A 19,323-nucleotide genomic window follows, 5' to 3' on the forward strand; every position below is an offset into this window, starting at 1 on the left:
TTTTTTTTTTTTTTTTTTTTTTTGTAGTTGTAGATGGACTGTTGAGAGCCGTAGCCAACAACATGCCTTTGTTTTATTTTTTGTTTATTTTTATGTGGTGCTAAGGATTGAACCCAATGCCCTACAAGTGCAACACAAGTGCTCTGCCACTGAGCCCCAGCCTCAGCCCAGGCATTCCTTTGTTTAACCAATATTGATTCAAGCAACTTCTGGGCATTAAACATGAGGAAAGGGGGTATGGTTAAAATTTTGATTTCTCCGTTGGACTTCGTAGTTCTCTAAAGGACATGGCAGACTGTAAACTCACTCAGGCCCATGACACCGTCTCTAGGCATTGACTCATTTGCTTTTTATTCATTTTACTGACCAAGTTCTTCTGAGGACCTGTCCACTTTTTCCAAGAGTATTTTTGTGTCTTTTCCAGTCTTGGGAACAGTTTAGGGAACAAAAACCTTATTTGTCTAATAGTCTTTCTAGGAAATGGGAGGAGGCTGTGGTTATATAGAGGATTAATGAAATTAGATCCCACAGTGCCTTTCTTCTGTGGCCATTCCCACTTGTGTGCTAAGCAAGGAGAGATGATTCCAGACCTGTACTCCTGGGATGTGGCATGGGGAGGGTCAGGAGATGAATGGTCTGTCATCCTAATGGGTTGGGAGGCTGAGGCAGGAGGATTACGAGTTTAAATCCAGTCTCAGCAACTTAGGGAGACCCTAAGCAACTTGATGAGACCCTGTCTCTAAATAAAATACAAAAGAGGGGTGGGGTATGGCTCAGTGGTTATGTGCCCCTGGGTTCTGCACCTGGGTTCCACCCCTGGTAAAGGAAGGAAGGAAGGAAGGAAGGAAGGAAGGAAGGGAGGGAGGGAGGGAGGGAGGGAGGAAGCAAGGAAGGAAGGAAGGAAGCAAGGAAGGAAGGAAGGAAAAGGCCTAGCTACTTACAGACCTCATGAATGGTAAGTGCTTGATTTTCTATTTAGTTCTATTTAGGATAGATATTTTGTTTGACCAAAACTTCCCACTGTGAACTTCCTGTTGCCTGATTTTATGACCCACAGGGTTTTTCCTTGGTCTAGGGAGATGGAGATCATTCTTACCATTGATTCGATGGTGAAGCAGCTAAGGCAACTTCGTGGACTGGAACACTCCTGGATCTTGACATGGGATTTCTAAGGCTCCAAACAGTGCCTTCCACATACCTGCCACCGTTTGGGCGTGGTGGAGGGTCAGAGATCATAGTCCTGCCCAAAGGGACTGTCACGTTTACTCGAGGACAGTAGAAAGAACCTTATTGCGCTTGGATTTCCACTATTCACCATGAGGCCCCCTTCCCAGGACGAACTGAGAATTTCTATTCCTTGCCTGGGTGAGATTTATTTTTCTTAACTGCTCTAGGACCTTGGCATCAGTCAGGGATTCCTTTGTTTAACCAATATTGATTCACACCTGAGGGTCCAGGTGACCTCTTAAAGAGGTCATGTGCCATAAAAAAGGAGAACTGAGCACCTGGAGTGGGAAGGCCCTCTCCAAGCTGTGAATAGGAGCTGAGCCACCTCTCTGTTCCTTGGTTTCCTCATTTATACCTGGGGATGATGATCCTTGTTACTGGGTTGTGTGTAATGTTTAATGAGTGTAAAGGGCTCTGTGAAGGTTAGTTCTTGCTAATAATATTATCTAGTGATCAGGATTTAGGCCCTTGGTGGCCTCAACCCCCTGCAAGTTATGTACTATTATCCAGAGCTAAGTCAGGTGAAAGTCAAAAAGGCAAATAAACAGAATTGGGCAGGTGATTCATTAGCAAAGGGTTTAATAATGAAAGGTGTTTTTCATCGACAGACATATTTCACACCTGACAGGTCTTTTAAAATACCCTCAGGGAAGCAGCTCATTTGCATGTTAAACACTCACCGACTCCTTATGGAAAACTCCAGCTCCAATCTATTTAGACACAGTTTGGCTCCTATATCATCTATTTTATGTATTTCAATTTCCACTTCTTTTATTACTGAGGACAGTTTCTTGAAAAGTGGGTCGTGGGAGTGGATGCTTTGCTGCCACTTCTCACCCTGAGGTGTCTCAAGGGTAGGGATGGCCTCCTGGAGGAGAGGGGTTCCGGTGAGTACTGGGCAGTGGTGCTGAGGGTGATGGGCAGGAATGGTTATCATACTGGCAGCCCAGGGTGTGTATTTTCACAGGGAAATCTGTCGTTACTGGCTCTGTCCAGGCCTCAAGGGGAATATTGACTCATTCATTCAATAAATGCTTTTGGAGCACTTACTATGTGCTGTGCCCAGGGTGTGGCAAATTAATGTCTAAGGCCAGACGTTGCCATAGTCCTTACTTTACATGTCCTCTGTGGTCGTCTATGTGTGCTACAGTGCAGAGTTCAGTCGCTGCCCTGAGATAGTATAGCCTGCACAGTCGGAAGTGATTATTGGATGGCTCTTTATGGGATAAAACGGCCAGCTTCTGTTCTAGGCAGAGAACAGGGAGTCTGAAAGCTCTGGGGCCACCACGTGCTGAGGACTGGTAAGGAGGACTGTAAGGAGGACTGCGTTTGAGGACTGGTAAGGAGGCAGTGCGGTTGGAGTGGAGCGAGTAAAGGGGAGTGGGAAGGGCTTCAGAGCCTAGAGGGAAGTGGGGAGGCAGATCCTGTAAGGCCTTGTAGGCTGTGCTCATCCGAGGCCTTGGCTCTTCACGAGGTGGGAGCCATTGGGGCGGTTAGAGCGTGGGAGTGTCCAGCTGGACTTAAGTTTCCACATTAATAGACTAGCAGACCAGGGAATGACCCCCTCACTCGTTTCATTATTTATTAGCAGGCTTATTATTGTGCTCACCTCTCATATGCTCCTGGTCAGCAAGAAGTGGTTGTAGGAGGCAGATATCTGGATCAACCATTCTGAGGAAGGAAGTCAGAACTAGAGACTCAAGGGTGACTAAGGCTTGCTTCTGGCATGGGAAAGTTTAACCTAGACTCAGAATGGATGCCAATGAACATAAAGCTGTTGGAATGCTCCACACGGTTTTTACTTAGTAGCAAATGCTGCCTTTTGCATCTAGTCAAAGAGGCAGGTATAGGACCAGGTTGTTAGAGATATAAGCAGAGTATACATGAGGCTAGAGAAAAGAACTCATAAAACAGTGAGTTCTGAGTGATTGGCATTCACAGAGACTCATGGGCTATTTGAGTGGGTTGAGTGTGGAGGGCTATTTTGGGAGATAAAGCTGGATAGGTGGGTTGGGATGAGAACGCAATGGTCCTTGAGTGTCTTGCCAGGGTATTTGGACTTTTCGGTAGGTGGAGGGTGTTAGAAATGATATGAATGCACTTAAAGATGATGGTGATACTTCCAGCAAGAGTGAGGGTTGCGTGGGGTGTGAGAGTTGGTTTGCAATGCAGTGAGTGGTTGAATAGTTCAGGCAAGAGGTGATGGTCAGCCCCTCAACCCCCACCCCTTATTAATTATTCATGCCTGTACCTAATCTAGGAGTAAGTACATAAGCTCTTTGACTTTTTTCTCTTGATGCTTGGAGTCAAATACAGGCCTCATGCATGTTAGGCAGGTAATCTGCCATGAACTGTAGCCCCAGTCCTCTTGGACTTTTCAGAGATGAAGACAATAACAAAGAAAGGAAGTCTCATTTTCTGGGTGTGTTAGGCATCATGTTAAAGCAGTGTCTCATTTCATTCTTACAATGACCCCGTAAGCTTGGTACTCTCAAGAGCTCCCTCAACTAGATGATTACACAGGGCCCCCAAGTGGTTGTGACTTACTTGAGGTCACACAGCTGGTGAGCAGTCAGACCAGGCCTTCACCCAGTTCCGGAGCCTGGGTTTTTTTTTTTTTTTTTTTGGTACTGGGGATTGAACCCAGGGGGTACTCAATCACTGAGCCACATCCCCAGCCCTTTTTATATTTTATTTAGAGACAGGGTTTTGCTAAGTTGCTTAGGGCCTTACTAAGTTGCTGAAGCTGTCTTTGAACTCGCAATCCTCTTGCCTTATCCTCCCAAGCTGCTGGGATTACAGGCGTGTGCCACCATACCTGGCCACATTGAAGATCTTGAAGAAGGAGGATGTGTAAGGAACTGAAGTCACCCAGCCTCATTTCAGGCCTACTTCTGGGTCAGATTAGGAACCTTATATTGGTGAAAGCAAAGTAGAGGGAGGCCCGATCCATTTACCCCTTTCAGCAAGAAATACTGCAGGTGAGACTGTACAAAGCAAGGTGAAAAGGTAGGTTTAGATGGGGTCCTGCTAGAAGGTTGGAAGTGGGCATGCCTGAATCCTCTGGGAGTTGATGGGAAGGGGATCCTTTGCCAGAAAAGAATCTCTGAGACTGGGGATATAGCTCAGTGGTAGAGTACTTGCCTCCTATGCACAAGGCCCTGGGTTCAATCCCCAGCACTACAAAAGAAAAAAAAAAATCTCTGTTCAACACATTAAAATTAAAATGCCTGACATACAGAGTAAGGATAGCCCCAAGAGAAAAACATCAGGTCACATTTAGAGTCAAGCAAATCATAATGACTTTCAATTTCTAAGCACAAACTCTAAAATCCGGGAGGGCTTGGATTGATGTGTTCCAAGCTGTGAAAGAAAATAACATAATCAAATCTGCTAAATCCAGATAATTGATCCTTCAGAATTGAAGAAGAAATAAAAATGTTCCAAGATAGGTAGAGACTAAAAGAATTCATGGCTAGTAAGCTAGCACTACAGAAAATACTTAGAGAAATACATTACTAAGAAGAAATAAAAAAACAAACTCCCGAACCCACAAATGAACAAATCTCATTTGAAGAGTAGCTAAGCAGATGAGAAATATGACCATATTAAACAATAGAAATAAATCAATATATCAGGAATTAATAAATATAAAGTAGACACTACTCAAAGTCTCAGCTATTACCAAGTATAATAATACTGGATGATTTCAGTATGCCTTTCACCAGTAGAAAGGTCATCCAGACCATAAGCTCACTAAAAACTCTTCTAACCTAAATGATATTATAAATCAAATGACTTAACAGACATCTGTAGAATGTTTCATCCAACAATACCTGAATTAACTTTCTTCAGTAGCTCATAGAAGCTTCTCCAAAATAGACTGTATGTTAGGCCACAAAGCAACTCTTAGCAAATCCCCCCCGCCCCCCAAAAAGTAATTTTTTGGATTTTGTCTGATCATCATGGAATGAAATTAGAAATCAATACTATTTTATTCAGCTTTTGTGTCACTTTGATCAAAATACCCAACCAGAATAACTTAGAGGAGGGAAAGTTTATTTGGGGCTTCAGAGGTTTTGGTCCATACATGGCTGACTCCATTGCTCTGGGCCCAAGGTGAGGCTGCACATCATGGGGGAAGGTCCATTGGAGGAGAGCTGCTCACCTCGTGGTAGGATCTTGTCCATGAAATAGGATGATAACAGCAGTATTTACATGACAGTGTGGTGTGCCAAGGACTGTGTGTTAGCCTTTTGTCACTGGTTACCAGCTACCTTACAAGAACAATTGAGAAGTGGAAATTTTATTCTGGGCTCATGGTTTTAGCAGTCTTGGCCAACTCTATCACTTTTGGCCAGAGGTGAGGCAGAACACCATGGTAGAAGGGCAGTGGTGGAGTAAAGTTGTTCAGCTCATGGCAACTGGGAAGCAGAGACAGTGGCGGAGGCAGGGGGGGAAGGGGCCACAGGTAAGATGAAGCCTTCCAGGGCACCCCCACCCCATGACCCACCTTCTCCAACTACATCCCATCTGTCTACAGTTACCACCCAGTTTGTTCATTCAAACTAGATGGACTGATCAAGTTACAGCTCTCAAAATCGAGTCATTTTCTTTGAATAATCCTGCATTTACACAGGGGCTTTTGTGTAAAAAGACACTTCATATCCAAACCATTACATTTGCTCAAAAGCTCATGTCCACATTACAATGCAAAATACATTTAGTCCATCTTCAAGAATCCCCATAGTCTTAACAGTTTTAAAAGTCCAAGTTCAAAGTCTCCTCTCAGACTCAAGGCACACTCTTGGCTGTGAGCCCCTGTAAAAACCAAAAGCAAGTTACGTATATCCAATACACAGCGACACAGAATAGACATTCCCAATCCCAGAGAGAAATAGAGGCATAGAAGGAAGGGATGAAACCAAAGCAAGACTGAAACTCACCAGGGCAACCATTAGGTCCGATAGCTCCATATACAGCATCTGGGGTATGTGGTGGCATGGTGTTCTTTTCAAAGTGCCTGGGCTGCCCCATTCTTTGTCCCTGATGAGGCCTCTTTGTTAGCCGGGCTTTCTCTATAGCCAGTAGCTTTCCTCCGATGTTACTGGCATGTCTTAAACTGGGGGGTCTCAACTGCAGCTTGGGCTTCACCTTTATAGCTTCATATATCATCCTCTCATTGGCAGCCCTCAGATGTTCTGACCCTGCTACACTTTGCCTGGCCTTCTAGATCCTTCTTTAAAATCTGGTGGATCTCCCCATGACCTCTTTTCTCCAATATCCTGCATTCCTGTAGAACTGGCACCATGATACCAAGGTTTGCTGCTTGAGCAGAAGCCAGGTCTCCTTGGACCCCAACTGCAGTTGCTTTGGTGACTGAGGACAGTAAAATGACTCCTGGAGAAGCAGTTTTCTGGGCACCCCTGTGGGAGTAGGGTACCCCCATGGTCTCTTAAAGGAGTTTTCATTTCTGTATGCTTGAGCCTGCAGTGGGGTGTGGGCTTGCAAATTCCCGAGATGCCCTCCGACATCTTTCCTATTGTCTCTGTGCAAAGTACTTAAATGCTCTTTAGTGGTGGTCATGCCTTCAACAACCGCACGTCCTTTGGCCTCAATTTTACACACACTTTTCTGGCCAAACTTCAAGTTTTAAAAATTCTTGGGCTCTTCTGTCTGCTCCTGATTCTTGCAGTAAACCTAGTTAAAAGCTGGTAGCAATATTTATGCCACTGCATGAATGCTGTGCTACCTTGAAATTTGCTCTGCCAGGTTAATTACCTTTAAATTCAGCTTCATACTAAGTCTCAGAATGTGGGCAGAAATGCAGACAAGTTCTTTGATAGAATGTAATGCGAAGGCCTTAGTCCAATTTCCAAATCCAGTTCCCCTCTGAAATCTCCTAAGCACAATTTTTATTTACTCTTTGCATTCCTGCTGGTGTTCTAGTCTTCTGCGCTCCCACCAGCATCACCCATTAACGTATGCTTACAAACTCAAAGGCTCTTCTAGACTGCATTCCCAAACTGTTCCCATAAACCAGTTCTAAAGGCTTCTGAACCACATAGTCAGGTGAGTTGCAGCAACAACCTCCTTTATGTACATCATCTCATTTTTGTGTTAGTCAGCTTTTTGTTGGCGTGACTAAACTACCTGACAGTAACAACCTAGAGGAGGAAATGTTTATTTTGGGTTATAGTTTTAGAGGTTCAGTCCAAGCTCGATGGATTATATCACTTTGGTCCTGAGATGAAGCAGAATATCATGGCACAAGGGCAGTGGCCAAGGCAGGCTATTTATCTCATGGGGACTGGAGGCAGAGAGAGCAGGCGGAGGGGCTGCCCGGATGATGAACCCTGGCACACCCCCAGTGACTTACTGCCTCCAGCCTGGCCCCACTTGCCTACAGTTATCACCCAGTTAAGTCATTCAAACTAGGATGAACTGATTAGATCACAGCTCTGGTAATCTAATAATTTTTACCTCTGAATATTCCTGCATTAACACAGGAACTTTTTGGGGACACCTCACATCCAAACCATAATGGGGTATATGTTTTCTCTCATGTGTGGAAGCTAGAGAGAAACAAGTTAAAGAAAGGTGTGTGTTGGGGTGGATCTCATGAAAATTGAAAGGAGACCAGTGGAGAAGAGGGAAGGGACCTGGGGAGTGGGGAGGGAAGGCAAAGGAGAAATACTGGGTGATGGTTTGACCAAATTATATTGTTATATCATGTACACCTATGAATAGGTAACAGCGAATCCCGCCATGTGTATAATTATAATGCACCAATAAAAAATCTGGAAAAAATATAAGAATATGTGGAGGAAAAAAAATCAAGAACATAGCAAAAATACAGATTCCTGAGTCTTATCCCCAGAGTCGTGGTTCAGTGGGCCACAGGGTGGACTGGAGCAACCTGCATATTTGAAGCCGCACGCAGGTTGACCATACTTGGCAATGGCTGGGTTAGCAAAAGAAGGCTGCAAACATAAAACAATCAACTGTATCTTTACAGACATTGTAAAATGTAAGTTGAAAGTTAAAGTATTGAAAGAGAGATGTCTTGTGAATTCTTGAAAAAGTCTGGGGCTATATTATGAAGGCATGAGTCAAAATAGATTTTTTAAAGAAAATGAACACAAGGTTATTTGTAGCAGTAGCTTCCATACAAAGGGGAAACAGAGGCATAGAACGGGACAGTGATGGTCACAGACTGGGTCTGGAGCAGGAGCCAGGGTGATGACCTGTGTTGGAACCTGTGCAGGGGTTTATATTGGCAGGTGGTTTGGTGCACTTCTGTGTGGGGCCTCCCTTGGCAGCTATAGCTGTGGTCAAGGACCTTAGTCTGATACAGATGCTTAGGAACTACAAGGGAGCAGCCCTTTGGGTACACTGGCCAAAAGTTGACTGTATAGCCACATGGTGCATGAAGCAGGTACAAGTAATGTGGGGAGCGGTCACACTAACCAATAGCATGATTTGGTGTCTAATCCTAAGTCACCCTGCAGTGAATGGATGAAATAGGTATCAGTCATGGGGTTTAAAGGGGTGTCTACTCTAACCACAGTAGTATTTTGAAAACCAGCCACATGTAGGGGACCTACTGGCTGCTTCTGCTCAGCTGCCATTTTGGTGGGGACCTGACCACTTTTGACTTGGGCACAAAGGCTATTGATGCTCAAGTGTGTATGCTGGTAGAATAAAACTTACAAATAGCAGTGGTCAACTTGCTGTTCTCCCTTTCCTATCTAAAATAGCACTCCTCGTCTCTCTGTACCCCTATCCTCTTTGCTTCTCTTCCTCTCACTTAATAGCAGCTCTGATATTCTAGGTATCATATATCTCTTTTCTTTCCATCTGTCATCCCCCACTAGCATGCAATCTATGTGAGCAAGAACTTTGTTTTATTCACTCTGTCCTGTCTCTAAGGCAGTGCCTGGTACTATTGAAGGAAGGATTTGGAGAATTAACTTGTGCCAGGTAGTATGCTAAGGATTTTATGTACATCATCTCATTTTATTCTGACAAGTTTGAGATATCACCCTATTTCACAGATGAGGAAACAGGCTCAATGAGATTAAGAAAACGACCCAAGGTCGTACAATCTATAAATGGCAGAGTCAGGATTTGAATCCTGGATTGACTCACTATGAAATCCTTAACTGCTAATCTTTCTTGACTTTATTTTCTTCTCCAGGTCGGGGGACATGGCTAGAAAGGCTCTCAAGTTTGCTTCATGGACCAGCATGGCTCTTGCTTCCTCTGGTGGCTTCCTCTACAGTAACAAGTATCTGGACCCTAATGACTTTGGTGCCATCAGGGTGGGCAGAGCAGTTGCTACGGTAGGTTATTCTCATTTGGAGGTAGCAGAGGAACTGCAGTATTCCTTGCAGGTGTTCAGACATGTAGCAGATGGGCATGCTGGTCATACACATGTGGAGATACCCTTACATGGACCAGAGCTCCATCTACACAGCTGCACAGACATGGACACACATGCTCATCTGCCTGCATTCCTGTCCACACATCCTGGCACTCTGTGGTTAAATAGAGCAGGATTGAGATTGCATGAAATCTCTGGTTTCTGTATCTTATTTGGTAATGACGCTGAGGGGCAGTGCTCCTCAGTAAATGCCACGGAAGGAAGACTTTGTGGAAAGAAGACTGCAGAATAAATTCTACCAGCAAACTTGATCTTGCTGCCATAAGCTGGTATGAGAAGTTCTGGTACTGGACTCATCCTCAGTGTGTGGTCCTTGGAGGACTTTGAGAGTCTCCTTCGATTCCCTAATTGACAGAGAATCTGAGTTGAGTATTTGACCTCTAGAGGTTTTCTCCTGTGACTCAATGGTAATATTGTCCTGGGGTAATCATGTCCTCTTAACTGCTGAGAGCTACTCTCCCAGACATTGCTGGGACCCATAGTCCCAGATCAATAATTGTTGCCCCATTGGTAGGTAGGTTGGTCCATATCTCAGGCTTTCTCTCCTTTGCTGCAAACGAGCACATCCTTTCTTCCCCTTGATATCCCTGATGTGGATATGTATTAAGATATAACTCTGTTTAGTTGTTATTGTTATTTCCCCAGTACTCAATATTATCAAATGTTTTCTTGAGTCTGGCTCAGAGGAGAAGGCCCTGATATGATGACTGTCCTTAAGGGTAGGCTGAGTCACAAACCAAGGCAGATTACCTGGGCTATGAAATACGAAAAAATCACCAGGTACCTTTTTTGGGCCCAACACTGCCTTATTTGCTTGCTTGGAAGGGTAGAAATAAACTGTACCACCTAGACCCAGCTTTGAAAGAGCCTTGGCCAAGGAGTGCCCACACCAGCAGACACCAGTGGGCTAAAAAGCAATCTAAAAGTGGGTCTGGTGGTGAGAGTCTATAGTCCCAGCTACTTGGGAGTCTGAGGTGTGAGGATTGTGTTTGAGGCCAACCTGGGAAACATAGTGAGACACCATCTCAAAAAAAAAAAGAGTGCAATCTAAAGACACATGGTTCAAGACTGCTGCTATAATCAGACCCAGCGATGGCTGGTACCCAGGAGTCAGGATGAGTATCCTGGGGGAAGCTTAAGCTTTGGGATTTGAATGGTTGGAAAGGAGTGGGGAAGCATGAACCAGTTCTTAATAAACCAGCCACACAGGTACATCTTCTTTAAAGAGTTTTGGTCTTGATCACCCTAGTACACTGTTCAGTGACTAGGTCTTGTTCATGGTTGATGTTTAATAAATATATATTGGATGGAATTATGCTTTGGAGAGTGCAAAGAAACAGATTTTTTTTGGAAGTCTAAATTAATGCTAACTGTAATTACAATATCAATAACATGGAGTTAAAAATATACAGAGAATTTAGATACTCAAAAAGCCATTAGTATTTAAGTGTTCTAAGGTCTTCACTTTGTCAAGATCAAATTAATAATTTATACAACTTGAATAAATCTATAGTGCATATGGTCATTGCTAGGGTAAACAGTAAAAGAAGAGGAAAAACTAACAGAGGTAGAAATAGAATAATTTTAAAAATAGTAAATAATTCCAAAATAAAACAGGAAAGAAAAGAAAGAGTACATATAAGAACAGATGGGGCAAGTAAAAAGCACATCGATTTAAATCAAAATACATTAGTAATTATATACATGTATATAATTATTACAATAATTACTACAAACCAGTAATTCTTTCCTGAGCAGTTACCCAGGACTAAAATGTGCATGAGAACAACAAAGGGACATGCATTAAAAGATGCAAAGCAAGAGCTAGGATTGTGGCTCAGTGGCAGAGCGCTTGCCTTACAAGTATGAGGCACTAGGTTTGATCCTTAGCACCACATAAAAATAAATAGGAGCTGGGGTTGTGGCTCAGTGGTAGAGCACTTACCTAGCATGCATGAGGCACTGGGTTCGATCCTAGCACCACATAGAAACAAATAAAGGCATTAAGTCCATATACAACTAAAAACAACAACAAAAAACAAAAATAAATTAAATAAAGTTTTTTTTTTAAAAAAGATGCAAAGCAAAATTCTTTATAACTTAAACCAGTCCAAATAGTCATAAACAGTAAAATCAAAATTCATTATTCATGTATGCATATATATATGTACATATATGTATACATGTATGAGTGTGTTCATAAAATCACAGTGAAGTCCTATACAACAAGAAAAAGGAATGAATCACAATCATATGTAATATAATGGATTAATTCACAAATATAAGATCATTTATTTATTATTCTAATTAGGTATACATGACAGCAGAATGCATTTTGTTTCATTGTACACAAATGGAGGCGCAATTTAAGAAACAGAATTTTTAATGTAAATCTTGTGAGCTAATTTCTAGGGTCCTCAGTTGCTCAATTCTAAAAAGGAAGGTTTGGCTTGTTAATCCTCAAGGCTCCTCCATGCATGAGATACAAGGGAGCCTATAAATTTCTGACTCACCAAGGATAGGAGATCCTCTCCAGGAATTTTGGCTATGGAATCCAGAATCAAAACTATTAGAACAACCATAAATATAAAATGTTCATTTGTGATATAGAGAAGTGGGGTAAATTTAACACCATTCTTTCAATTAATATTTATTGAGCTTCTGCCTGTGTGCTTGGCGATGTGAAAGGTATTGGAGGCTGTCCTAGTTTGTATATGAGGTGTCGCCCAGAAGCTCCTGTGTCAAGGCAGGAGGTGAAATGTAGGCTTGTGGGGCGTGGCTGGAGGAGGGGAGTCGCTGGGGGCATGCCCTGGATGGGTTCTTCCCTCAGTCCTCTGCTCTCTCTGCTTCTTGGCCACCATGAGGGGAGCAATGCTTCTCCACCATGCCCTTCCGCCATGGTGTTCTGCCTCACCCAGAGCAATGGAGTCCATCTACCGTGGACTAAACTTATGAAATTGGAGCTCAAAATAATTTTTTTTTCCCTCTAAGTTGTTCTTGTTAAGTATTTTGGTCACAACAATGAAAAGCTGACTAACACAGGGGTACTGTGATGAACAGGAAGGACCTGTCCTGGTGTTTATAGAGCTTAAATTCAAACAGTTCATAAATAAGGAAACACGAACAAGATGATTTTAGGTGATGGTTTATTATAATAAAGAGTTGAGAGTTCCTGGTGAATGGGGCAACTTTAGATTGGGCCTCTCTGCAGATGGGGCTTTGTGGAGAGCTCTGAATCAGGAGGAAACCAGCCAGGCTGAGACTGGGGGGCAGAGCATCTGAAGGGTGGGACCGGCCCTTCCTGCAGACCTAGCAGCCCATGTGAGGGGCTGCAGCTGCAGGGCTGAGGCAGAGGAGCAGAATGTGCTTTCTGAGTGCTAAGCTCTCCCCTCCCTTGGTTTACAGACAGCTGTCATCAGTTACGACTACCTCACCTCCCTGAGGAGTGTTCCCTATGGCTCAGAGGAGTACTTGCAACTGCGATCCAAGGTAAGGGACCATGGGACTCATCTGAGCCAGGTGGAAAAGTCTGAAGTGACTGCACAGCCAGTAAGCTTCCTGTAGGCAGTTGGAGGTGGCAGAAGACAGACGGTACTGATGTGGGGACTATTTGCCATTTGGGGGTATTGTAGTGCCTATCAGTATGGCTGCCAGACCTGCATCTGGCTGGGTCCGCTGGCTCTTAGCTAGGAGGTGCTTTGGGGGATGACTCAGGAGGGATGTAGGCTCTGTCCCTGGGATAACTCAGCTGCTTCTAAACTGCTTTGTTAGGCAAAACCCAACTGAAAGAGGTCAGTTTGCTCCCTGTCCTCTGAGGACTTCTTAGGGGCCTCTTGGAGAAGTGGAGCTGTCAATCTCAGGATCTCTCTCCTCACTTGGAACCGGGGAGTTGACATAGATGTTTCATCTGGATACTCCAGAGAGTTGGGGGATCAATTAAGAGGGATTTTGCAGGGAAGGAATGTAGGTTGAGCCTGAAGCCAAGCTTACATACATTGCTCCCCCAGAGAGAGGTTTGGATAGATTTTCATATGTTTGTTCGGTGGTCTCCTTAGCTGGAATGCCCTCTTGCCCTTAGGAAATTACTAGTCATCTTTCTGGACTGAGTTTGGACCTCCTCTCTATGATGCCTTCCTTCTCAGACATACTTTATGGATGGGATAATTAATTTTTTTAGTTTTTTTAAGCATTTATTTTTTAGTTGTAGGTGGACACAATATTTTATTTTTATGTGGTGCTGAGAATCGAACCCAGTGCCTCACGCGTGCTAGGCAAGCACTCTACCATTGAGCTACAGAGCCAGCTCAATTTTTAAATTTTTATTTAAACTTTTTATTATGGAAATGAGAACCCTCCATAAGAGCAGAGAAAATAGTATAATAACCTCCTGTGGAACCGTGATCCAGCTTGAGAAATTATATTGTTTCATCTGTAAATGCTTCAGTATGCATCTCTAATAGATAAGAACCTTTAAAAACATAGTCACAATACTGTGATCATACCTAACAAGATTAACAATTCTTTAATAGCCTCTAACAGCTAGTTCATGTTCAAAACTCCCTTGTCCCCCAAATACCTGTTTTTTTTAATTTAATTTTTTCTTTTTAGTTACACATAAAAGTAGAGTAAATTTTTTGTTTCAGTCTGGATCCAAACAAGGTACATGTTTTGCATTTGGTTGGCATTTCCTAAATCTTTTAAAGTCTATAACATTTCCTCTCCCTCCCTTATTTATTTATTTATTTTTTGTATTTAGCTATTTGCTTATTGAAGAAGCTAGATAATTTATCATGTAGAATTTTCTGTATTCAAGAGTTGGCCGATTGTATGCTCAAAGTGTTGTTTATTGGTAAGTACATGTAAATGGCACACAATTCAAAATACACAATATTTGAAACAGACAAAATAACCCTTCTACCCTGGTTCTTCAGGTACCTAATTTTCCTGTCTGGAGGCAATCATTACTTCTTATGTGTCTTTCTAGAGATATCTTGCTATTTTCATATAATCACTCTATCTTTATTCCAGCTACAGATGATAGTTGGTTACATGTCGTTCTCTCTCTTTAGACTTTTGGTTCCTTTGGTGAAGGTTTGGGCCTTTTCTTTTGTATGTTCTATCTTTAGCAATGATGCTTAGGACTGAGTCAATTTAATGTCTGGTTCAATGTCAGGTTGTACCCTGCTAGAGAGAGACTAAAATGTTTGTAGTCAGAACACCTGAGTTTTTTGTGGCTTTGGGAGGGTGATCTATCCTTTTGGAATGGCCCTTTCCCTTGTGTCTAAATTAGAGATCCTTATACCACTTACTGAGGATTATGTAGATAATGCTTGAGACAGTCCTTGCAAAATGTAAAGCCGATATGAAAACAAGTCTGATGTCTCTTAGAAGGTACTCTGTGGACAGAGACTCTTGTGCTGTATCTCCAGGTCTGCATCACTCGTGAGTACCCTGGACACAGCTGGTTCTTAATAAAAGGTATAAAACAAATGAATGAATGAACTGTTATTTTTTTTAAGCATCATGAATTGGCTGACTGTTTATATACTTTTTATGTGGTGCTGGGGATCGAATCCAGTGCCTCATGCATGCTAGGCAAGCGCTCTACCACGGAGCTACAACCCCAGCCCAAGCTGTTGGTTTTATTGGAGCATTTAGGAGCTCTTGCCTTTGAGACTTAATGCCCCCTGCTCTTTCCTATCTCTTTTCTCCATCTAACCTTGGAACCTACCAGAGTGACATTCTGCAGAGAGGTCCAGGCCAGGACCCAGGCCAGGTCTCTGCCGTGGAGACTGTGCAGAGAGGGCAGTGCTGACTGTTGTGAAGACAGTTGGCTGTCAGTGTGTAGGTCACCTGAAAGACAGTGGTGCTGCAGCTCCTGGAGAAGTTGACAGCTTGGGGATGTGGTAAGGAAAGTGGAGCCTGGCATTTGACGAGAGGGCAGCACGTGGTGGCTGGATACACCAGATAACAGGGTATAGGCTGGTCTGCAGGAGTTGTGCCTGGGAAGGGGAAACTGGCTGGCATAAAAAAGAGCACGAGTAGATACTGTGGGAGTGTTTTCTTCCATTGGGATGCTTATCCATTCTCATCATGGCTGATAAAAGAATGAGCAAAAGATAAAACATAATTATCTCACCTGTCAAGCCAGCATCTCCAAGTTCCAGGGTTTGTCACAGAGACAGGCAATGACTTCGAGAAGCACTTTCAAGGTTGGCATTGGCGGACTGGGCTCTCGGTGATGTAGCTGTGCACTAGGAGGGTGGGGAGCCTACGTGAAGAAGTAGATTCTAGGGGCCCTGTGGCCCTTTACTAACCCCCTGGGGTAGTAAAGTGTGCTGGATCTTGAAACATAATTAGTCAGGTGCTTTTGGAGAACTAGATTTCTAATGCCCAGGATGCTCATAAACTGACTTGTGGGACCTGATCCATCTATAAAGCAGAAGGAGGTCATTACCGGTGTAGATGTCCAGGTAGAGGATGGGAGGTTGCAGGATAGAGTTGATTCTGACCAAGGGGTTGAAATGGAGTGGACATTTGTTAATCTTGCAGCTGAGGAGACATCTTATTGTAGGGAACAGCATCCAGAACTTCCTTTGGAGAACCAGCCTCTCTCATGTACACTATATCACATTTCAGTAGGATTCACCCCACTCTTGTTAGGCAGTTAATTAATTGGTAGATTTCATTCTGCTGGGCTCTAGAAATTGATGCAAGGATTGGCATTTGAGCCAGTTTTGGCCAGTGAACATCAGGTCTAAGACTTTTTTTTTTTTTTTTTTTTTTTAAAAGAATAGCATCTCTTTCTTTTCTGTGGGGTTAATTGCAAGTATAGAATGTTGGCTTAGAGCTGCTGACAGTCTTGTCACTATGAAGGGAAAGTCCATCTATGAATGGAGCTGGTATTGCAAAGAGAGTTGAGTCCCTAGATCTTCCTGAACCTGAAGCTGGACTACCACTATCCCCTTCAGTTGTATCTGCCAGGAATTTCTTATTTTTTTGATTAAGGTAGTTTGGGTTTACAGTTAACTGCAAACAAATGAGTCCCAATAACACTGGGGACTCTTGGAGAAGTATGCTGGATCTTGAAACATAATTAAAATTTTGATAGAGCACAGAAGAACCAGTAACTCAAGAGAAGAAATAAAATTCAGGGTTGAATTTGAACCATTTTGGACCTCGAGCTGGGTCCATTAGCTCCTAATTCATGGTCGAGCACCTCTGCTTCCTTAATTACAAAATAGTGGCAGTGACCTTTGCTCCATCTGAGTTTGTAAGAATGGAGAGGAGACAACTTATTGACTCAGACATTGTGGATTATTTACTCTGGAGATGAGATCCAGAAGTGCAGGGTTGCCTTGGTGGCTCCTTATCATTTAATGGACAAATTAATGATTTTCTATTTCTCCCATTTATTCATTGGAAAAATTCTTCTATAAGAAAGAGCTTTTCCTTTTTCCCCAGTTATTTAAATATTTTTATCTGGATGAACTCATGGGTATTTATCATATTCCATAGGTTGTATATCCCAGATATAATCGAAAGAATCCTTACCTTTTATATCCAAAACAGTTGTTTATTTTGTTGCTCACGTGGTTCCAACTTTGGTCATTGGGAGCTCCTTAGGGTGACTTCTGTGACCTTTTGGTGTGCTCCCATGGTGTGGTGAGCGCTATCTTACTTTCTGGAATCACAGGGTGTGCCAGGCTCAGCCCTGGAATCAATCACGTTTTCAAGGAGCCCTGGTACCTATTATTGGAGAAGGGAATTAGAAGCCCAAACACGGAGGCCAGGGATGCTCGTTGCTGCCAGGATGCCATTGCTTTCAGGCTCTTCCTGGTACCAGAGTGAGGATCTCTACACATGTGTGTGAACTCATACCTACACAGGCATCCGTCTTTCTATTAAAAAGCCCCGAGTTCATACTCACATCTCCAATTCTACTCAACGCCACAGAGTCCACGTTAGCTTTCTCTCTTTCCTTCTATGTTACATCTTTCTTCCACAGTGAGAAACCTGCATCTTATTATCTCTAAAATATTCACTCATTCGTGTAACTCTGGTTTACCCTAGGATGGCCAAGACCCCTGAGGCATACAGGGATAGAGAGTGACTTAAAAAGGGTGAGGCTGGGCAAATTAAGGTGATGTTAAAAGTGAGTTTGGAAAGGGGGGGACGATTGAAACACGTAGCATGGAGGACAAAGTGATTTTGGCTGATGTTGACGGGAAGACTTTGGGGATTGTCCACAATGAACAGAGATTATTTCAGTGTTCCTGAGGACTGGTATGGGTGAGTGAGGGGGCATATTGACAAGTAGAATTAGGACCAGCTCATGGAGGGACTTGAGGCCGGGCTTCATAGCACAGAGGGGAGGGAATCATGGAAAATTCTCAAGTACAGTTTTATTAAGCTTTCAGTGAATGATAATGCTTAAAGGTATCAATTATTGAATAGATTTTTAGCTGGTACTGTATGTCAGACCATGGGGGTGGGGAAAAGAGGGAGGGGGGGGAGAGAGAGAGAGAAGAGAAGAAGAAGGAGGAGGAAGAGGAGGGTGGGGGAATGAATGGAGACTGATAATGAATGCCATTTCCTTCCTCAACCAAAGGGGTCCTTGACTACACTGTGACTGTGAAGCCTTTGGCAGAACTCAAATTCTTGTTACCAAGTAGGCCACCACTGGGTCCCTGTGATGAGCTGCTTCAGGTCAGGGTTACATGTGTGCGCCTTGTTGGTTACTACAGTACTTCACCTTTGAACTTGAGGAGGTAATGGTTAAATACCCCCTTTCCCCCCCTCGCTTGAGAAGCAGAACCCAGCAGATACAGAATGCTGGCAAGTGGAGGTCAGAATGTCAACTTTATTACTGATAAGTGCTGGTCTGGAGCATGTGGTCTGGGTCCGGATCAAGTGGGCTTGCTGAACTTCACCCCCAAACTTGACAGACTTTCTTAGTAGGCACAGGATGTGGCTGGACAAGGCTCTCAGATGGCGGTAGCCTCTTAGGACAGGGGAGAACTGAACGCCAAAGCTCTGTGGTTAAGCAGATACCACAGTGGGATCTGTTTCTTTTCCCAACTCAGCAATCCAATAGGTGGTGCCCCCTCCCACAAAGAGTAGGGAGGGACGAGAGAGAGAGAGAGAGAGAGAGAGAGAGGGGGTCAGCAGCACCAGGCCCCTAAAGGGACTCTCCATATGCTTTCATAACATTTGGGAGGGGGGGTTCACCAGCAGCCCTGGTGAGGGGGAAGTAGCCTCAGGTTTGGGTAAGAACCTTTCGTGAGCATCAGATTCTGCTAAATTTTGTCCTTGACCTTGGTTGCAGAATACAATTTGGGGTTTGAGTGTGAGGCATTCATTTTGGCATTAATGAAATGTACTTAGGGGGAAGAGTCAGATGCTGTCAACCTTCAGAACCATGGGATATGGTAGGGTGTGTGGGAGCAAAAGGAACTCCATTTCTGACCCTAGGATATGGGTCAGAGAAGGAGAGGAAGGGCTGAGGGGTGGTGCTGACTCTGTCTGCAGTGGCTCCTTTGAACTTGAGAAAGATCTCCTGGGCATCCGCTAGCTCATGCTTTAATGCACAGGTGCGGAACTGGAGTTGCAGGGAGAGCTTGCGATTTCTGTAGCCTCCCCTCTTATCC

General features: G+C 43.6%; 1 protein-coding gene across 3 annotated transcripts in view; it reads left to right on the forward strand.

Moving 5' to 3' along the window:
• Adck1 (aarF domain containing kinase 1) overlaps positions 1-19,323 on the forward strand; it is a 113,287-nt gene that overhangs the window by 1,807 nt on the left and 92,157 nt on the right. Inside the window, exons 2-4 of one of the 3 annotated variants that reach the window (XM_048799075.1) lie at positions 1,076-1,365; positions 9,428-9,572; positions 13,079-13,162. In XM_048799075.1, the coding sequence (XP_048655032.1) occupies positions 9,438-9,572; positions 13,079-13,162 (219 nt within the window). In that variant the 5' untranslated portion in view covers positions 1,076-1,365; positions 9,428-9,437. Of the gene's footprint in view, positions 1-1,057; positions 1,366-9,427; positions 9,573-13,078; positions 13,163-19,323 lie in introns of all 3 variants that reach the window. The other 2 variants (XM_048799076.1, XM_015494450.2) reach the window with 2 other exon arrangements.

The sequence above is a fragment of the Marmota marmota genome, unplaced genomic scaffold, assembly GCF_001458135.2.
Source record: "Marmota marmota marmota unplaced genomic scaffold, marMar, whole genome shotgun sequence".
Classification (NCBI taxonomy): Eukaryota; Metazoa; Chordata; class Mammalia; order Rodentia; family Sciuridae; genus Marmota; species Marmota marmota.